Source organism: Podarcis cretensis (assembly GCF_951804945.1).
Source record: "Podarcis cretensis genome assembly, chromosome: 5".
NCBI lineage: Eukaryota > Metazoa > Chordata > Lepidosauria > Squamata > Lacertidae > Podarcis > Podarcis cretensis.
The window spans coordinates 66,382,740-66,402,585 of record NC_137174.1 but is presented as its reverse complement, the minus strand read 5'-3'; the positions used below and the strand labels follow the sequence as shown (position 1 = coordinate 66,402,585).

At 44.2% G+C, this 19,846-nt stretch overlaps 1 protein-coding gene across 1 annotated transcript in view; it reads left to right on the top strand.

The window, feature by feature from the left end:
- The first annotated feature begins 7,366 nt into the window (after positions 1–7,366).
- Positions 7,367–19,846, top strand: part of SNED1 (sushi, nidogen and EGF like domains 1) — a 71,205-nt gene continuing 58,725 nt past the window's right edge. The window contains exon 1 of the mRNA XM_079978495.1: positions 7,367–7,906. Coding sequence (XP_079834621.1) covers positions 7,382–7,906 — 525 coding nt within the window. The 5' untranslated portion in view covers positions 7,367–7,381. The remainder of the gene's footprint in view (positions 7,907–19,846) is intronic.

Sequence of the window (19,846 nt, the reverse complement as noted above, 5' to 3'; positions counted from 1 at the left end):
ATCAATCCACACAGATCCCCTCATTCCATCTGAAAGCCCAACCCACAGCAAAAGTTTGTGTTATGATTGAGGGTGAGCCACTAAGCATCTTTCTCTGCTTCCTTAGTAGGGTAACTAGCTTAGGTAAGCAAAGCCATCCCATGATGGGGCAAAGAACAAGATGGCACCGACTCCCCATTCCACATACAGAAGCTGACCTGATTGAGCGTTGACTCTGACTTCAACAGTTGTGGTGGGGTAGCATCCTTCATATTATCTGTCAGCTGGCTAGATCATGGCCTCAAGACAGACTGTGAGGTATACACAGCTGTGTCCTCCAAAGCAAGCAAAGGCTGCTGGTGATGGGGGCATAGGCGCAACAGCCAAGGGGCTGCCAGTTCTTTCTGTCTGCAGCTGCCGCCAGAGGCGGTTGCCTCAATCTGCCTAATGGCAGGGCCGGCTCTAGATTGTGAGAACTATGGACCTGGGCAGCTGGAATGCGGTTTGTAATAATGAGGAATGGAAGAAAGAACAGAAGTACATAAGACAAGAAAGGGGAGGAATGCTAGATAACTAAAGGGATTAGTATTAGAGATTAGTTCACTTTGTGGAAACAAAGCTTGTATTTAAAGGCTCTGTACACTGTTCTTGTGGCTAGTTCTCATGTAACCTTTCCAATTATTTTCGAGACTCCCACCCTCGCCCCCCAAGTAGAAAACTGCATTAGTGGATACTAATCAGGGGTTTTGTGATGGTGGTAAAAATGTCCAAATATTTCTCCATGTAAAAATGGGGTTGCTTTCACAGGAATATTCACATATTTGGATGGCATCTATGGGCTCAGCTGTGGTTCAGAGAGAAGCAGGCACCCTTATTTGAGGATCCAGTTTAAACCATTCAGTGCTTTTTAAACAGATGGAACAGCCATGTGATGCCACAGCAGCGTACTGGGATACATATTCATGGGAAATGTGGTGACCTCACTCACTGCTTGTACGACCATTTTCCCAGGGGAATGAAGCCACAAAAGGGAACACCAGGACTTGTCTTTTAATGTTCATGTTAACATCACCATATGTCTGAAAGTGGGTACATGGCTTCAGTTAACTAGTTTCCAAATTACTAATAAGGAAAAGAATTTGTGCATGTAAAACGTGTCCACAGCCAAAGCTCTTCCCTCTGCATATGGAGGTGCTTTGCTCCTACTTCCGTGAGATGGAACTGCCTCCCTACATGCAAATTGCCAAAAAGTAGGTGCAAGCCTGGTTCCAGCACCGCTGTCAACAAGGAAAAAGGAGAGCGCCTCCAGCTGGCTGGGACACTTCCCCGGAGACCTTCCACAGGAAGATGGGCAACCCAACTAGCAGGGAATATTTGAGAAACTGCTCTTGGCTTACACTCCTTGGTCCAAAGATGGAGGCCATCTCTGCATTGCAAAACACTTTCTGTGTCAAGGGTAGCAGACCTTTTTCACCCCAAGGGTTATATCCTCTAGGCAACTTTCTCATGGACCAGTTGCAAAGTGTGAGGAATCATGAATTCAATTTTTAGCTTTATGCAGTAGGCTTATTTCTACACCCATGCACCTCTCTAGCCACCATCCAGGGGAGCAAGAAGCATTGTCAGAGTTCAAGGACATCTTCCAGCCAGGCAAAAAGTACTTAAGGAGGCCAAGCAGGGCCAGCAGGGGTGTGTGGACTGAGGAAGAGTCCTGAGGGCCAAACAACAAGGTTGGAGGCCTTGGGCCTGATACCGCCTCCCTGCCCACACCTGTTTCATGACAGATTTGTATTATGATTCAACCAGCAATGATCTCAGCCTAAGACAGATAGGGCTCCCAGTGTGTTTTGCCTTTGGGATCATTCCCACTGTAGGGGTGTAGACTCTTAAGCCCTTCATAGGGTGTGCATGGGCAAAAGGGGCTATATGTTCTTCACTCGTGGCATCCAGGCTGCAGTTGATTTTTTCTGGCTTGGTTGCCCAAAACTTGGGCTGCCAATCTTTGCATTTCCTCCTGCACTTCCAGTTCTCTATCTTTTCATGTTCAGTTTGTTAGTAGGCTCCATGTTAGACAAACCCTCTTGGTCCTTAGCTACTACTTACAATTCTCCCATCAAATCTCATCAGCTGGATCTTCTCAGCCATTCCTGACTGAGAATCTTGCAAGTGGACTTCCACGTTCCCTTATTTGACCCCAAAAGCTTTTTAAGCATAAATACCTTCCATAAAGAGGAGGCTGCACTTTGCAATTGTCCAGGGCTTCCTAAACTAATTTCATGGCAGGCTTTAAGGCAGGGTGGAGAACCACTGGCTTGTGGGCCATAAACAGTGTGCAAAGCCTTTTCTGAATGGCCCACAAGACTCCTATTGTTTTAGGCCCCTAGTTGAAGTGGAAACAAGCAAACAAGCCGTTTGCTTTACTTCAGCTTAATTCCAAACTCTGATGGGCAAGAAGTTGTCATAACTGAATAGCTGTCTCTGCTGCCAACATTCACTGGCAACATGAGGGCAACATCCATGTGTAACCCTCACTCCCTGCTGCTTTTGACGTAATTGCAGAGAACTTTTAAAAATGCAGAATTTCTGTACATAGCTTAGGGATCAAGCCCATCTTTGGGACTCCCTCCAGATCTTATTCCTCCAGTTTCATGGTCAGGGTGTCCACATATGAGACACTCATTCCCTATCATTCCCTATACCCTATTTCCAGGATATAGTTTGAAGTTGCATAAATGATGCAGTAACCTTATGTTATCAAACCTAAGCAGGTTTGGCTTAGATAATAGACTGCTGAGTGACCCTCTCTGGATAACTCTGTGTTCCATGGAAGAAAGACAGTACTGTATATAAATGTAATAAATAAAATCGTTAGGGGAAAAGTGGTTATTTGTAAGAAAGGCCCAAATCTTGTGAATACTTTTATATCTCTTATTTGAATTGGGTGGGCTTTCTGAGGTTTGTACACATATGTAGAAATGGGTATAAATAAATAAATGAGACTGTTGCGAGTATAGTGGAGTCCTGAACTCTACAGTAGTTTTTTTTTATAAGATACTGATGTGCCAATTCTGTCATAAATCCAGAGCAGCAATTTCAAAGTATTTGTTTACCTTATACTCTGCAGTCTATATTTGCATAATCATTAAGTGGGAAGCATTAAACAGAAAATCACTGCTCTGTTTGAGATCTAAACTGAACTTGTATTTAAATTTATTTGTATTATAATTGAGAGTGTCATGGGGCTTTCATAGCTCTGTGAGGGTGTTTTGTGCTGCCTTTGCAATAGTAACTTGAGCCTGCTAGATAAAATGATTTGCTTAAGATAAATGTTGCATTCTTCCTAAACCAAGACAAAGGGCTACTTGAGTTTGACATGTAACTGAAAATGTCGCAATGCTACAAAGTTTTTCCCGATTAATATTTTTAGCACCACAAAACTGCAGTGTGGTATTTACTGTTAAAATACTGCATACCTGACTTTGCAACTGTATTTAGTTCAGTGACATTTCAGGTGACAGATCAGGCCCGTGCGCAACTCTTTTAGAGGTATTTTTGAATTCTAAACCTGTCATTTGTTTCTTCACAGAAAAACATGGGGTTCCCCAGTGATCTCCTATCTAGCTATTGGTCATGCACAGATAATTTATTTTTCCAAGCCATGTCTGTGATGACTTGCATTTGGTGGGACTTTCCTAAAGTGACAGATAATCTAGTTTCCCTAAAGAGCCTACACTTTGTATTTCTCTGGACAGGGGTATAATACTGTCAATGAATTGTTGAGAGTAGGGCAAATGGGTCGTAGGTAAGAGGATTTTTTGGGGGGGTTTTATCTTGTCACATTCCCCCCCCCACACACCCCAGAAAAGGTAAATCTGGATCGAATGGGAGGAAAACATGGGCTGGCATTTTGATGCTGGTAATGTTTTGTTGATGCTTCCAAAAACTTGCATGTATGAGCAGCAGCGCCATCCTACATCCTAAGCACCAGTCCAGAAGCCCCCTTAATATCCCCCACCCCCTCACAAGGTTTCGTGCATGAGATTAGGCCTCTCTAACAGAATCCTCATAGAACTACAATTCCAAGAATACTTTGGAGAAAGCCATGACACTTAAAACTGGTATAGACTTGTAGTATAGTCGGGTGGGTCCTTTGTGTTCCCTTTCTAGCTCAGAGCATCTGTAACCAGGTCAGGGGTAGAAGACAGGTATGTTTTACCTACCTCATCCTACAAACTCTGGAAAGGTTCAAAATTCACTCTGGAGAGTGAAGTACAGGAGTATTCTTCAAAACAGAAGGAACGCAGCCCTGAGTCAGAAATGTCATATTCAGAATATCTTCTGGTACTCCTCTCCCAATATGAACCTACTGGGCCTTCAGATCTTTATCGGAGACCCTTTTCCAGGTTCTTCCTCTGAGGTAGGCTAGGAGGTGGGTGACAACAAAGGGGCCCTTTTTTTTTTTTTTGGTTGTGACTGCCCAGTGACGTCTGCCTGGTGTCTTTGCGGCCAAGTAAAGACTTGTCTTTTTTCCCAGGCCTTTAATAGGCTGAGTTGATTCTGTTTTATTGCCAGTGTGCTGCCAAAGCTTCCTATGGCTATTGGCAAGGGTTGCATATTGTATTAAAGTGTGCTTAGGTTTTATATGATTTTTTCTTCTTCTTTCTCTTCATTGTATAATGTATTTACATCTATGCTTTAAATGCTGAAGATGTTTGAGGTAACTGGCAACTAATAAGCTTAATCAATAATTACTATTACATAAAAAAGGGCCATTTTATTGGTTTATTTGCATCTCTTTGGAAAGATAGTACTGAGTAACAATGCAATTTTATGCATGCTTAATCATGAGTAAACCCCACTGAGTTCAATGGGACTTACTCCTAGGTAAGTGGGTATAAGAATATAGCCTTAAGCATTATTCCTACCCCTTTGTCCAAAGGAGGGTGAATCCTGTTTGGATTCAGACTTCATTTGTGATTTTGATTGGTTTTACTACCAGTATTAATTAGTCTGGGAATGTTTTATAGTAATTTTCAATAAGAATATGCAGAATAAAGACAGAAAGTTGAATTTGCTGGTGAGACAGAGAAGCTAGACTATATTTGTAATTAATCAATGGTTCCCATCAGGAAATTGCTGAAGGGTGGTATTGAGTCTTACTCAAAGCAGACACACTGAAATTAATGGACTTAAACTTAGTCATATTAATTTATTTCAGTGGTTCTACTCTGAATAAAACTTAGCTGAATAATACCCAATTGCTTTGAAGGTGCTCCGTTTTAATTCGGTGTCACAAACCACTACAGCCCCAGCTGCCCATCATTCTTTTGATTTACTTTTTCCATGAATCTGGTAAATCAGCAGGCAGAGACAGAGTGAAGCTAGACCTCTTCACAATTAACAAAACTTATCTTATTATAAGATTGAAGACTTAACTTTCAGTGATGGGCAATTCGCCCTCATACTGAGTTCAGTGTATACAAAGGGCATCAGGAGGGATGTGGGAAGAGGAAAAAACAAGAACAAATCAGAGTTCCTCAAGAAAAGTTGAGGAAGTGTTCGCTGCCATCAACAACCACATCAAGCACATATACATAGACACACACAAATTGTAGATGTGCTTTCCATAGGGAAGTTTGCCTACCATTTTCTTACTTGATGACTTCTGTCAAATTTGTATGCATGCATGGTGACATGAGGGGCAGAGCTCATGTGCAGGCGCACATATGCGCATACATGCCTGCACATCAAAAGGTGCTGAGGCAGAAGATTTAAAAGTTACAAAGCTCAGCTCAGCTACTAGTTTTGCTTTGCACATTTGCTGAATTTGGCCATAAGTTATACTATCGCTGTTGTTTTCTGGCGCTCTCCCAGATTTGTTCTGCTAAAAAGGCCTTTAGAGGTTTCAGCGTGTAGCACTTCCAACAAGCAGCTGGTGTAAATTTGTAAGAATATGTCCTAGTTCTGCTCCCAAAATTAGATTGTATCTCTGTAACCTTTTCACTCCCAAGCAGGCCTGAGCTCACTTGACAAGCATTGTTTTAACTAACATCAATTCCTCATTGCAGAATTCAGATTACGCTACCAAGGGAGTTGAGGATAAAGTCAAGCTTGGTCTTGCTGGCTGTGGCTGATGGGAGTTGTAGTCTAAAACATCTAGAGGGCACAAGATAGGCGAAGCAGTAGCTGAAGCGCTGGTTTAGGATTGGTGAGATCCAAGCAGAAATCCCATTCAGCCTAGGTGACACAGGCCACTCAATAACTCTTTTTTGGCATTCTGCCAAAGTCCTCTAGTGACTGGGTGGAGGGGCAGCTCATGCAGTAAACCTGCACGCAGAAAAATGAGATTGACCCATTTGCAGTCCATGACTCCCATCCAAACAACTATAAAATTGATAAGGTACTTTTAGTCCAATTCATTTCTGATACAGGAAATGATAAGTCAGTGATGAAAGAAAGGAAGTTTATTTATTTATTTATTTATTTTGCAGGGACACCACTATTATTTTATCATACTGTGAATTCATTGTTGTTCTGCAGTCACTCAGATCTCTTTTCAGTGTTCACACCCCAAATCTCTGCTAGGAATAAAAGGAACTGCCTTAGTCCATATGGCTCATTGTTCTCATAATGGCTGGCAGCAGATTTGCAGGTGGGGAACTCAGCCTGGACTCCTTCGCATGCAGACGCAGCCCCGTAAAGGAATACTAATTAGGAAGAGGCATCTTTGTCTAGACACAGAGCACTCTGTGAATCTTCTCAGGCCAGCACATAACTGGGATTGAGGCGATGGCCCAGAGTGGGTGGCAATCCTAACCACACACAAGTAAACACCATTGAATGGGGCTTACTCCCAAGTAAGTGGGCTTAGGACTGCATCCTTAACTCGGAAAAAGGGGGGGGAGTGTGACGTGGCTTGCAAACCGATCCTATGCGTGCTTACTCAGAAGTAACTCCGTCACCCAATGCATGCAGGCAGCTGGGTAATTTTAAGACGCTGGCCTTAATGGTCTCGCTGGAGCTCACATGGCAATGAGTTATTTGCCCACTTCAGAGTTGGCTATGCTGCGCTTGGGGCCTTTCCGCTCATCCTGCGGAGCGAGGGGCCCCGGACGGACCTCTGACCTCCTGGCGGTCCCAGTGCTTCCCCGCACACTGATGTCCTAATTCCCTACCGAGCGCGCTGAGCACCGCACCCTGGACGCGCCCGCGGCTCCTCCGCTCGCCTGCCACGCGCTACCCCGAGCTGTAGCGCCGCGCTTTCGCCGGCCAGCTGTCCTTAGCGCTTTAAGAGAAGACGCGATCCTTCTAACCCCGCCCCTAACCTCGGCGGCCGCCTCCTCCAGGTCGCGTCCTAATTGGCTGACCAGGGTATGAATATGTATACCTCCGAGATGTGTGAATGAGCCGCTGTCCCCTCCCTCGACGCTGCACAGAGAGGCTCAGTGTGCGCGCGGGTCGCTCAGCAGCTGCAGCAGCCGCCGTCCCGAACAGAGCCCTTCTCGCGTCCCGGGAGCCGGAGCTGCCCTGCCGCCGCCGAGCCAGAGGCAGCTCCTTGTCCCTTTGGCGCCACGGTCTCCCTTGCTCCCTCCCGGCCCGCGCCGTCTACGCGCTCCCTCCCTCCCTCCCTCGCCTCAGCGCCCCGTGTGCGCCTCCGTGCCAGCCCCGTCGCCTCAGCTCGGCTCTGCCCGCCCGTCCTTCGGCGCCCGCCGGGGAAATGCGGGGCCTGTCCGGCTGGGTGGTGCTGCTGGCGCTCGGCAGCTGGCTCCGGCTGCGGGCGAAGGGCGCCGTGCCTCTGGCTGACTTCTACCCCTTCGGGCCGGCGCAGGGGGACACGGCCACCCCGCAGCAGGACGACGGCGGCTCGGGGCTCCGGCCCATCGCCGTGAAGTTCCCCTTCTTCGGCGCGGCTCACATGGCGCTCTACGTGAGTAGTCTGCCTGAGAGAGACACCCCCTCCCCCCCCTCAGCTCCGAGGTTGCCTACCGCGGAGTAGTTACCCCGGAATGCTCTGTGCCTGAGGGCCCCTCAGAAATACCTCACCCAGCATACTTGGTCCTCGAAATAAAAGGGAGACTGGAGCGGGGAGGGAAACCCTGCCGGGCTCACGGCGTGAGAGGCTTTTCTCCACAGAGCGCGCTTGCTTCCACCGACCGGGATGCTCTGCGTTGAGGTTTGCAATGCCACGCCAGGCGTGCTTTCGCTGAAGCAGGTCCCACGGCAGTTGGGTGAATCTCTCTCTCTCTCTCCCTCCCTGGGAATAAGTGCTCCGGGCTGCAGCCGGAGACCCTAAAGCAGGCTTGGCGCTTCAGGTGTTGTTGGGACTCCTGGCCGTAGGCTAGGAGTTGAAGCAGCAGCGCAAGGATGTCTGGAGGAGTGCCTCAGGTTAGCCAGCTCTGCTTTAAAGCTTATAGCATCTGAACTGGGCCAAAGGCAAGCGGGGATCTTTCACTGGCTTTCTCATTCCTAGGGATGTGTGGTGCAAAAAGCCCTGCCTTGTACTGCAGCCAGGTAAAGGTGGTGGGGTATTTTGGAAAACTTGGTTTCTTAGACTATGTTCACATGGATTCTGTTCGATACACATATTCAGTAGCCTATGTCAGGGATGAGGGACCACACATCTCACCACCCCTGACCATTGCCCATGCTGTCTGGGGCTGGTGGGAGCTTGAGTCGCAACAACATTTGAAGGGTTATATGTTCCCCATATCTACTTTCTGGAGCTCCTGGGGGACCAGTACAGACGAACCACAGGTGGCATGGTAGCTACTTTAAATCTGATTTCTGCAAACTATTGATAAGAAACATCTGCCACGTAAAGAACTGGGGTTTCTGCACACCTGTTTGAATATGTTTGCTGCCTTTCTGCAGATATGTTCTCGAAATAGCCCATCAAAACATATATAAATAGGCTAAGTATTAGTGCACTGGTGGGTTTCCCAAAGTCCATCCATTTTTCTTCAGCACTTTGACTTTCACATGACAATCTTGGCTATGGGATTATATAGTAAATGACATGTAACAGGATAGCATGGTGGGGATGAGATCCCAGTGAGAGGAGGCACCTCAAAACCACCAAAGAAGCAAAAGTGGAGGGTGGAGGTGGGGTAGGAGCCTCAAGATAGTGTCTTAAGATAGGATGCACCAGTGGTCTGTTTTAGATACATGTTTTTAATGTGTCTTATTTTGGTGTGCTGCCTTGACAATGTATTCTTGTTTATATAATTGTATATTGCATTGTTGTAACCTGCCCATGGTGAAGGATGAGTGATAAATTTTGTAATAATAAATAATAATAAATAAATGAGCATCGACTGATAATACCAGAAAAATACATGATAGGTACTTCCAGACATGGCTTGATAATGTAAAGGAGTAGTTTACGATAGTTTTTTTTTAACTCCTCTTTGAGTAAATCCAGATTAAATAAAGAGGTGGGGGATGGACAGATATTTTTATGCCTGTGATGCCATGTGGATGCTGCAGAAAATTGCAAGCATGAAGCACCTTCAGCCCACACTCAGCACCCATCTGGAAGCACCTAATGACACTGCCCTTGAGGAAAACACTGAACCAAAGGCATTCTGACCAATCTGCACATAATTGGTTGCAACATGCAAGCACCAACTTCGGACCTGCTCCTTTGCACTAAAGGGCTGTTGTCCAGCCAGCTGAGTGTGCTAGCCAGCAAGAGTAAGGTTACCAGACGTCCCTGTTTCCTGGGTGCAATCCCTGCATTTACAAATCAGTCCCCTGACAAAACCCATCTATTTAGTAGGAAGTTGAAAAGTGTCCTCGGATTCATTGGGAAATAAATCTGGTAACCTTAAGCAAGAGGAACCAAAGAGTTAAACTACTGCTAGCCACAAATAACTGTCATGATTCCAGAAAACTGGAATCTCAAAATCTCAAAAGACAATTGCTTGCCATCTGTCTTCCGGGCCTTTCAGTCCTGTTACCATGTTTTTAAACTCTTCCCCCCACTGCAATCATGATCATTACAATAACAACAAATTTCTTCCCATCCCCAAAAGCAGATTTTCAAGATTCTAATGACAGCAAATATACCACTAACTGCCTTGGCAACCGCATAGTCCGCAAGCCAGATGTTTGTACAACCAAAACCAAATTTCGTTAGCCAAGATAGTTAGATAATATAACTTTGCACTTAGGTTGGCTTTAAAGTTTGGTTTGTTTTCCAGCTGCTCTTTCCGTGTGCCTATATGACTTGGCAAGCGTTGGAGGTGGGATAGCCAAGCAGACTATTGGTTAGGCAAGGCTGTTGGGGTTGGATATAACACCAAGCCAAGGTTTGTAAGCCAGCAACAAACCATGGACTTCATCCTGTGGTTTTCCAGGAAACAAACCAAGGTTAGTCTCTGGAGCTGGGTCTACACAATGGCTAAGCTAAACAAACTATGGCTTAGCATTATGTGCAAAACAGGCCTGTGAGTAAAATCTCTAAAATCTGTTCTGATGATGGTTGGAAGAAAAACGTGCTGTGGTAGATGGCTTGTGATCTAATCTAGCCTGGTGGTAGTAAAAAAATAGCACCATTTACATGTTCAAAGCACTTCACATGAGCCTCACAACAGCCTTCATAAGGTTCAGCAGTATTATTATCTCCGTAATGCAGGTGGAGGGATAAGGGTGAAAGAGACTGATGTACCACATTATCAGTTCATTGCAAAGTGAGGCTTCAACCAAGGTCTCTCTGATTCATCTTTGTCTCTCGAGCTATATGCTCCAGCAAAAACATGTACCCAAGCCTCAATGGATTGGACCCTAAAGTTTGACAGTCTGATCAAAAGTTTGTTAATCTAACCTGGTGCCTTCCAGAAGTTTTACACTACATCTCCCAGCCAGCACAACCAGGTTGGGAAAGACAAAGTTAACTTCGGAAGGTCAAAGGAGGACAATTTCCTGCCCCATCTCCCCTCCCATGCTCATTGTTCAGGAGCCACCCCCCGCCCCCCTGGAAAGGCTTTTCAAGGATCATAAGGGAAAGAATGGCACATGAAATTTCCTTGTCTTATGATTCAAGCCAATAACTGTAACATCCATTGATTCACAGTCTTTAGACTGATGGTTTGTGCTGTGCAAATAGATCCTTGTTTTATACAACATGACTGGCATCTTTAAATCTAGCTGCCTTTTGCTTGGTTCCTTTTCTTTCTTTTTTAGGTCACTTCAAATTATTCCAAAGTCATCTGGATTTACTTGGGGACAGTCAACAGTTTTAATTTAATTTAAGGCATCAAAGCTGTAACAGGATGTTGCGAATCGGCATGTCTTTGCTATATTTGGCAATTACACTCTGCCGCCAAGGGGTTATAATGGCCTAAAGATTCTGGGTTCAAGGAAAATCCTTGAATGGCTTGGCCTTTTCCACTGCCTAATTCTATTGGCTGATTTGACTCTGTTAGCTCTCTGAATATGATTTGTAATGCAGTGTTGCACCTTTGGGTTGTCACTGCCAGTACACGAATATGAGTTTGGCTGCATGAAACTCACCACAAGGACATTCCTGAAGAGTAGGTGTAAAAACTAGGTGACTGTAAAACTTTTTCCCTTGCCTGCCATGATAGGAGACAGGAAATTGCTTACAATGATGACCAAGCAAAATCTAATTTCCTGGACACATTAATAGATGTTGACATTACCTCAGGAGAGTCTGTTACTGCAGCAACACAATCCAGTAGCCTTAGAAGATGTCTCTTTCTCTGCCTGTGAATAATTCACATGGAGGAGAGTCTTGTGGTTGAGCTTTCATTTAGTCTTGGTGCTATAAGCAAAGAGGGTGCTTCCATGATTGATTACTTCAATGTTTGTTTCAATTTCATGCACTGTCATGACATATGACAAACAAACGGCCCTCTTCTGTTCCATGCACAAACACCAGGAAATGGTTACCAATGCAGTATGTGTGCAGGGTGCAATCATTGACTTACTTGGAGGTCCATATTTGCTTACGTTCATCCTGTGTGAAGCTGTATTTAAGGTAACAGAGTCCTAAAATGAGAAAGCTGTACTAGCTTGGGTTTAGCTAGTCCGTTGTCTGGCATTTACTTTATCTGCTTATGAGGATACTTTTTGGAAAACATCTTTTACTAGCATGCATTCTTCACTGATCATCCTTTCCTGTGCCTTGTGTCCAAGCACTGTTTGTTAGAATATGGCAACACTTTGGTGCTGTGAGGAATACACGCCCTATACAATAACGCTCTTGGAAATGGATGGTTAGTATACTTGTGCATGGCTGGGGTCAAATAATTTTGAGTGGCCAAGCAAGACTCTTAACCACTAGCACATGCTCTTGTCCCTGACTTTGCACTACATTTTAAAAATGCAACAAAGGGTCAGAGGCGCACCAAAGCACTCTCCTTCAAACTGGCTTTCTGGGCCTACTTTCCTGGTGGAATCTAACTGCCTTGCAGATGCAGGAGCAAGCCAGTGTATCCATTGTCCCCCTGGAGCTCAGAGCTAGCCAGAGGCAGTGGAGGCATGCTGGTGTTCAAACCACCCAGTAGATGCTAAGGCAAACTTCCAACGATAGGCTCATCCAGACTACCTTTCGTGCTGTATTTCTAGGCACAGGGCTGCACTTTAAAGTGCTATGTCCAACCCCTGCCCCCCCCTTTTCTCTCTGATACTTTCCCTGTGAAAACCTGCTCTTTACCACTGAATCAGAGCACATGACAATCTCTAGAAAACCCAAATTGCTGTTTATTCTGATTCAGTGTTTAAGAGTGGGTTTTTGCAGAGAAAGCACAGAGGCGAAAAAAGAAAAGAAAACCATTCAGGCACGGCACTTTGAAGCTCAGACCTCTGCCTAGAAAGCATGGGGGTAAAAGGTAAGCTGAGTCCTATATTTGGGGCCAAGGCAGATTTAGGGCAGCGTGATTGGTTTCGCTGCATGGGATGCAACCTTGTTATCCACATTATGTCTAGGAAAGATAATGGTATAAAATGCTGGAAAAAATGGTGGCAATCAGTATAGACCAGGGGTCAGCAACCTAAGGCCCATGGGCCAGAAGCAGCCCACAGAGGTTGTTTGACCGGCCCATGAGCCACCCCCGAACTGAGCTGCTTGATCGCACACTGCACTAAACCGGCACGGTGCAGGGACTCGCTTTTGTGGTGCCGAAAATCGCGGGTGCGCACAATCTAGCCCACGGAGGGATCTCCACGGGACTGATCCGGCCCAGGCAAGATAAACCTTGCTGACTCCTGGTATAGACAATAAGGTAGTTAGACCAATGGTTTCACTCTGTAGTGTAGAGGATAGCTTCCTATTCCCACCCACTCCCTGGAAAGTTTATAACCTAGACTACAGCTTGTGGTTAGTGATGGGGAGGGGAGAGAGAGAGAGATTAGCCAGAAGCCTGCATTTGGACAATATGGTAAGTGAAACCTTGGCTTAGCTCAACATGGTGTGGGAGTTAAAAAAAAGGCACAAAATATCTGAGCCCCTCTCCAGGAGCCTGCACGATCCCAGTAAGTTATTGTTTGGCTTATTGTGACATGTGAACCAGGCCAGCCTCTCTGTGTGATTAAATCTGGCTGTGTGCCAATGTCACTGAAGGCAAACATAGTCTTTTCAGAGTAGGGGCAGTGGTTCCTGGACAGGTGAAAATGACAAAGAGCTTTGCAGCATCTTTAAAGGATAACAGACTTACTGTAGCATAAGCTTTTGTGGACGTTCATCCCACTTAATCAAATGCATGAACTGTTAAGTCTTTGATTGGCAGATACGTATACACCTGCCAGCTGAAGATAACAGTTCATGTGCCTAATTAGGAGTGCTGTGAGTCCAGGAAAGCTTGCACTACAATAAATCTTAAAGTGCAAAGAGATGCTTTGCTGTGTTTGCTGAGGCAGACTAAGATGCCTGCCCCTTTGGAAGTTGTGATCTTGAACACTCTTGCACTCTTTTCACACTCCTGAATATGTTTGTGGAAAGCAGTACTTCTGGTTGAGCTCTGTAGAGTTTGGAAAGAGAGCACTGATATGTTCAAATTAGTAAGGAGTTATCCAGGTCAACCATGATAACTTTATGGGGGGGGTCTACAGGGAGAGAGCAGGACATAATTTCCTGTCAGTGATGGTTTATTTTGCTTGACCCACTTGCAGGAGTCCCGAAAGGGCTCCAAGGAGGGGGGTAGATGAAGAACAGGAAGCAAAGCAATTCACTCCTAACCCCACCCAGTGTCTCAGTCCAGATAAAACCATGCAGTGGAATAAGCAGAATAGAATGGTCACATTTTTAAAATACACTTTAATGTTTTTATTTTTAAAAAATACTTAAATGCCAATGGAAAACCAGCACATTCATCAAATGTGTTTCCTTGTTCTGTTAGTTCCTGGATTTATCTGGCTTCTTTCTTTTACCGTGGGGGAGTATTCAAAAATGGTACCACCCATATATCCACAGTCTGAGGTGGCACATTCCAATCTAAAACCTCTACATATTATTATCCCCATCAAACATAGGTAAGTGCCAGTCCTTTCTGTATCAAAAACAGTGCCATCCATGTACAGAAGGAAGGTATTAGCTAGGGGAACCCAAAGTTTTACAGACGTACAAACAATATTTAGAAATAAAGCCCTAAAACAGAGGAGGAGAACTACAAAACAGACCTAGTGCAGACTGAGCATGCTCTACAGCCATAGACCCCTCACATACACGGTTGTAGTGAAGATAAACTGGAGGTGGGGCATGTGTTGTTCTTTAAACTGATTGGACAACAAATGTGACAACAGATGCAATTACTAAATAACATGTATCCCATTCTCAGTTGCTGGAGACAGGTACAGGGACCAAAGCACAGTTCTGGCTGTTTGGGTGGTAAGTGAGGGGACACTCTTTCTGCTTCCAAAGGATTAGTCCTCATTGTTTGTTGAAGGTTCTACACATGAAGCAGAAACGTATCTCACCAAAGTCAAGAATGGGCAAATGATTAAACAAACAAAAGCTCATTTTGCTCTTCTGCCAGTTTGTACACTTAATCTAGGAAACAGTGCCTTACAAACAACGGTGATTGCATTAAACAATGAATGTGGGAGAGAAAAGGTCAAGCAAGGACAGTGCAAACTACTTGCAGAAGAAAGTAGAAGGCGTAAGCGGATGCTAGTTGCAGGATTTCCATAGAAATGTCTTTGGCTTCCCACAACATCACAAGAAAGATCCAATGATGAAAAGCCTGTATGCGGATAGAACATTGGATAGTTCATTATATCAGGGGTGGGCAATTTATAAGTTACAAAGGGCTACACTGGAAGTACATAATTAGCAAGGGCTGTGTTTAATTTGCACATTTGAATATAATTAATGAGCAACTCGGCGTTGGTAAGACCTCATCCGGAATATGGTGTTCAGTTCCTGGGCTCTAATGCCTTGAAAAGAATTGACAACTGCAGAAGTATTTGGAGAAGACCAATGTTGATGAGGAAAAGACCAATGAAGGGAGTGTGTTTCTGTAGAAATGGAGGTTGGATGGAATGTATGGGTGAGTTGTATGAGGTTGTTGGTTTTTGAAATTTTCAATGTGTCACAATAAGAGGCATAGTTTCTTGAAAGGACAAGAGACACAATGATTTTATACAAAGACAGATTGTGGTTCAACATTATGAAGGTTTTGAAATGGCCTTTCTTGTTGATCTCAGGAAGAAGTAGGCCAGGCATCTGGTAGGGATGCTTCATATTATCCCTTTGCCACGTTTGTGTCCCACACTTTCCCCCTTAAAGCCCAAGGAGTCGCACATGAGGTTCCTGTTTTTATTGTTGTAGCAGCTCTCTAAGATAGGTTGGGTTAGGACACTATGACTTCACCAACACCACCCAGTAAATTTCATGGCTGGGTGGGATTCGAGCCTGTGTTCTGCACATTGAACCCCTGCCCTGTAGTTCTTATGCAACACTGGTTCTTGCAGGGACAGAGGCTGAGCTAACAGAACTACCAGTATTATTCTGTTCTTGCTCACAATTGGGGTTAGTTCTCATATGCAGCAGATGTGGTGGTAAACATGTTTCTAGATTGTACCACTTTAGACTGTAGGGTTTATGTGATATGAATGCTTCCCCATTTAAACCAGTGGTGGCTAGTCCAATGCTGAGGGCTTGATGCTGCCCTCCACACAGTTTTTTTCTGCCCCCCACCCCCAAGACCCTACTGAATTTGGCAGTGGCAGCTATAATAATAAAAGTACACTCCACACTGGGGTGGACAGAGAAGTTTTAAACTCCAGCACCCTGTTGGCATGTAAATCACCCCCTCCCCAGTCATCAGTTTGATTGTTTAATGAGCAGTGAGGGGTTCTAACCCCCTTCAGTTCATGTAAGTTCATGTTAGGCCACATCCATTGTTGACATGCAACCCCTGAAGGCTTAGCAAAGAGTGAATGCAGCCTTTAGCCAAAAAAATGTTAGCCACACACCCCTGCTTAAACAATACAAAAGGCTGAGCTACATACAGAAAATGAATAATAGAATCATAGAATTGTGGAGCTGGAAGGAGAAAGCCAGACTAGAACCATACACTCTTGACATCTAGCTTTCTAGGAAATATGTTTTTCTCACTTTGCCTTTACCTTCTATGAGGAGCTACTGTGGAGGGTGCTGGAATCAAGCAGGAACCACAGGCAGATTCTGTTCCCTCCCCACTCCACTCATGTTAACTTTTTGGTTTCTACTGAGATTAGCATGTGTATGTTTTTTTCTTAGCCTGTTGTGTATCTTAAAGGTCAGTAAAACATACTGTAGTTGGTTTGACTTGTTTATAAGACGCAGTTGGATAGAAATGTTAAAAACATTACTAGCTATTTAAACGAGAGGAGAAGCCAAGGGTTTATTGATCCATGAAAGCATTTGTTTTACTAAGAAGTGAAGCCAGTCAGTCTTTATTTTATTTTATTTTATTTTAGTATATGGGCAGTTCTTCAGAAGAAACTTTGCTACTTTGAAGCAGCAAAATATCATATATGTTAAAATCAATCTGATGCTTCTGATTAATGGGGAAGAGGAAAAGTGGGACATTCTGGGATGGCTTCTGTAAATCCAGGACTGTCCCTGGAAAATAGGAGGGTCAGCAATAATTCTAATTTTAAGATATTGCACGCAAGAATCATATTATGTTGAGATAATGCTTGTGTTCTAAGCAGAACTGCTCCATGCTTGTACTCACTGCCGTGACTGTCACTGCCCTTTCCCCACCTTAGGCAATCACCACAATCACCAACTTAGTTTGTGCTACTGTGAGCCAATAGTTGCTGTACCTCATGGTATTTATTCTTCCTGTGTGCATCCCATTCTAAAGATCTACCCAAATCCTTGCTCTTTATGTTTTTCTTCAGCCAGCACCCCTTTGTCACGTCCAGGTTCACTAACTGTTTATGCAACAATATCTGTGTTGTACTAGCTGGCTGTTGCCACTCTATACAATATGTCTGGGAGCTGCTTTGAACTTCCATTTGTAGTTATTTTACTGGCAATCTTTCATCTTCTTTTACATTTGGCTTCTGGGAGCATCAAAGTATTTTGTAATGTTTTGGTTCATATCCTGCCAGTGACAATCAATTATTCCCATGTTTGCTGTCATTCATATTCTGCCATAAGGTTCCCAAGCGATATGTACTTGCAGATCTTTGTGAATAATTGTAGACCACAAACATGACAACTGTGTACTGAATGTACAGAAAGTCTGCTCTGCAAAATTTGAACTTCCAGTAAATATTATTGTTGACCTAAAATAGTGGATTTGGGAGGCACTTCCCAAAAGCTTGCCACATGTATTAATCTGGCAGCAAAGAAGTGGGAGCATTTTTGCAGCCAAAACCTTACAGCAGTTCTCCGTTCTGAGTGGCAAGCCCATTGCTGTGGGTTTTGATATTCACACCAGCAAACTTATAAGTGTGGATTGCATGCATATGTCTTTAAATATCTCTGTTCATGCATCTGGGAACCCTAAGTGGGCAAACAGTTTCTCTTAAATTTTGAAGCAGGGTTTATGTTTAAAAATGATTTGGCATGGCAAATAAAAACTCTGCTCTAACGTGCTCTCTAGTTTTAAAACAGATACAATACAGTGATGATGTTGCATAAATTTTTGAGATGCTGCAAGATTTAAGGGGTATGTGTTCAAGGACAGGGGACATCCATGCTGGAAATGAGTTTTTCCCCAGTCTTATTTTCTAAAATGGAAGGTTCTGATGTCCAATCCCATCTGGAAGCTGAGCCTCTAATCCATCTCTGGGGAACCTGTGGTCCTCCAGATGGTGTTGGCTCCAATTCCCTTCATCCTTGACCATTGACTGATGGCTGGGGTTGATGAAAGTTGGAGTCCAAAATCATCTGGAGGGCTACAGATTTCCCATCTCTGCTGGTAATACTAATAGTATAAGGATTCAAGGCAGCTTCTCAGTGGTGAAAGACAAAAAGTCACATACTTGCGCCCAAACCTCATGTGATGTTGGAGATCAGAGGTTGTGGGATACACAGTATTAAATGAATAAATACACACACCCCCAATATTAAGCTGTTCCCTGTGGTGCCTGTGACTTCTCTTACTTGTAAAAGTTACAGTTTTGTATATTCGTCCTTATAATGCCAGCAGGAACCTACAAGCAAATAAAACCTTTCTGCCTTGTTATAGTTGGACTAATAACACTAAGGTAGGTTGATGAACTTTTTCTTAAAATACAGTACAGCTTTAGAAACCAAACTCAAATCACATTTGTTTGACATGCAGATCTCAAAATTCAGCCTTGACCTGCAGGGAGCAGCTGTTTTTGCTCTACGCTCTCCTCTTTTTTTTTTTTTTTTTTTTTTGGTTGCTTAAGGAAGAATTTTACATGCTCATAATGGTACGATGGTACGAGGTGAAAAGAGAACTCCCCCCCCCCCCACATTCCTGGTTTTGGCAGAATCTATACTTGAAAATTCCTTAATCTAAAAATGCTCAAACATATTCACACACCCCTCACTTCTCTCATCTTTGCTTCACCAGTTTAATTCTTCCCTTTGTTACCCTAATGTGTTGGGGTGTAGTTTTGTAGCTTGTAATAGTATTATGTAATAATTTTATAATCCGCCTGAGATCCTGCCCAGCATATGGTTTTGGAGAAGAGTTGTGTACTATTTTCCTTTTCATTGCTTATTGTTAGCGAGGGTTGGGTGTTTTGGTTTTTTTTAATCAGTAAAATCACACAGCCCTCCTGCATACGTCGCCCCCACCCAGACCACACTGGCTGAGCTCCAATCTCTACAGAATGGCTGTAAAATGCTCCTATCCTTTGTAACAGAGCCAGACTTTTAGTGGGTTGCCTTTGGCAGTGCTGTAAAAGGCAACACCAAGTGCAAGGCAAAGATGAGTCAGGCTGAGAAAGTCTCCACTAGATAGATTTTCTTGGTGCAGTAAAAGCTTTCTTCCTCATGGAACATAAAAAGGGCTAACAGGGAGGCTAGAATCTCAATCACCACCCCTCCTCCTCAAATCCTATCCGAAAATGTGTGTGTCCATCCTCTGCCTTGTCTCCCAGGTCACACAGCTGGTCCCTGTCACTGATAAGGACTTGTTCCTGGCACTGGAAATGCTAGCAGTTGTCCTCTTTCACACAAGGAGGTAATTGAACAAATCCTTTAGCAACATCACACATGCACACTTGGCACTCCAGTCTGCCTCTCTTCTGCCCTCTTCCAATATGGAATGTGGAAGGGGGCTCCTTTTCAACATGGTGCTTGCAAGTGGCAGAGTGAATGAGCATATGTTTTAAATCCAAATCCTCCCCAGTTCTGAGTGATTTTATCACCACCATGGGCAAAATATTTAAAAATCAACTCCTTTCTTGGTTGTTGCTCTGAAACTTTCAT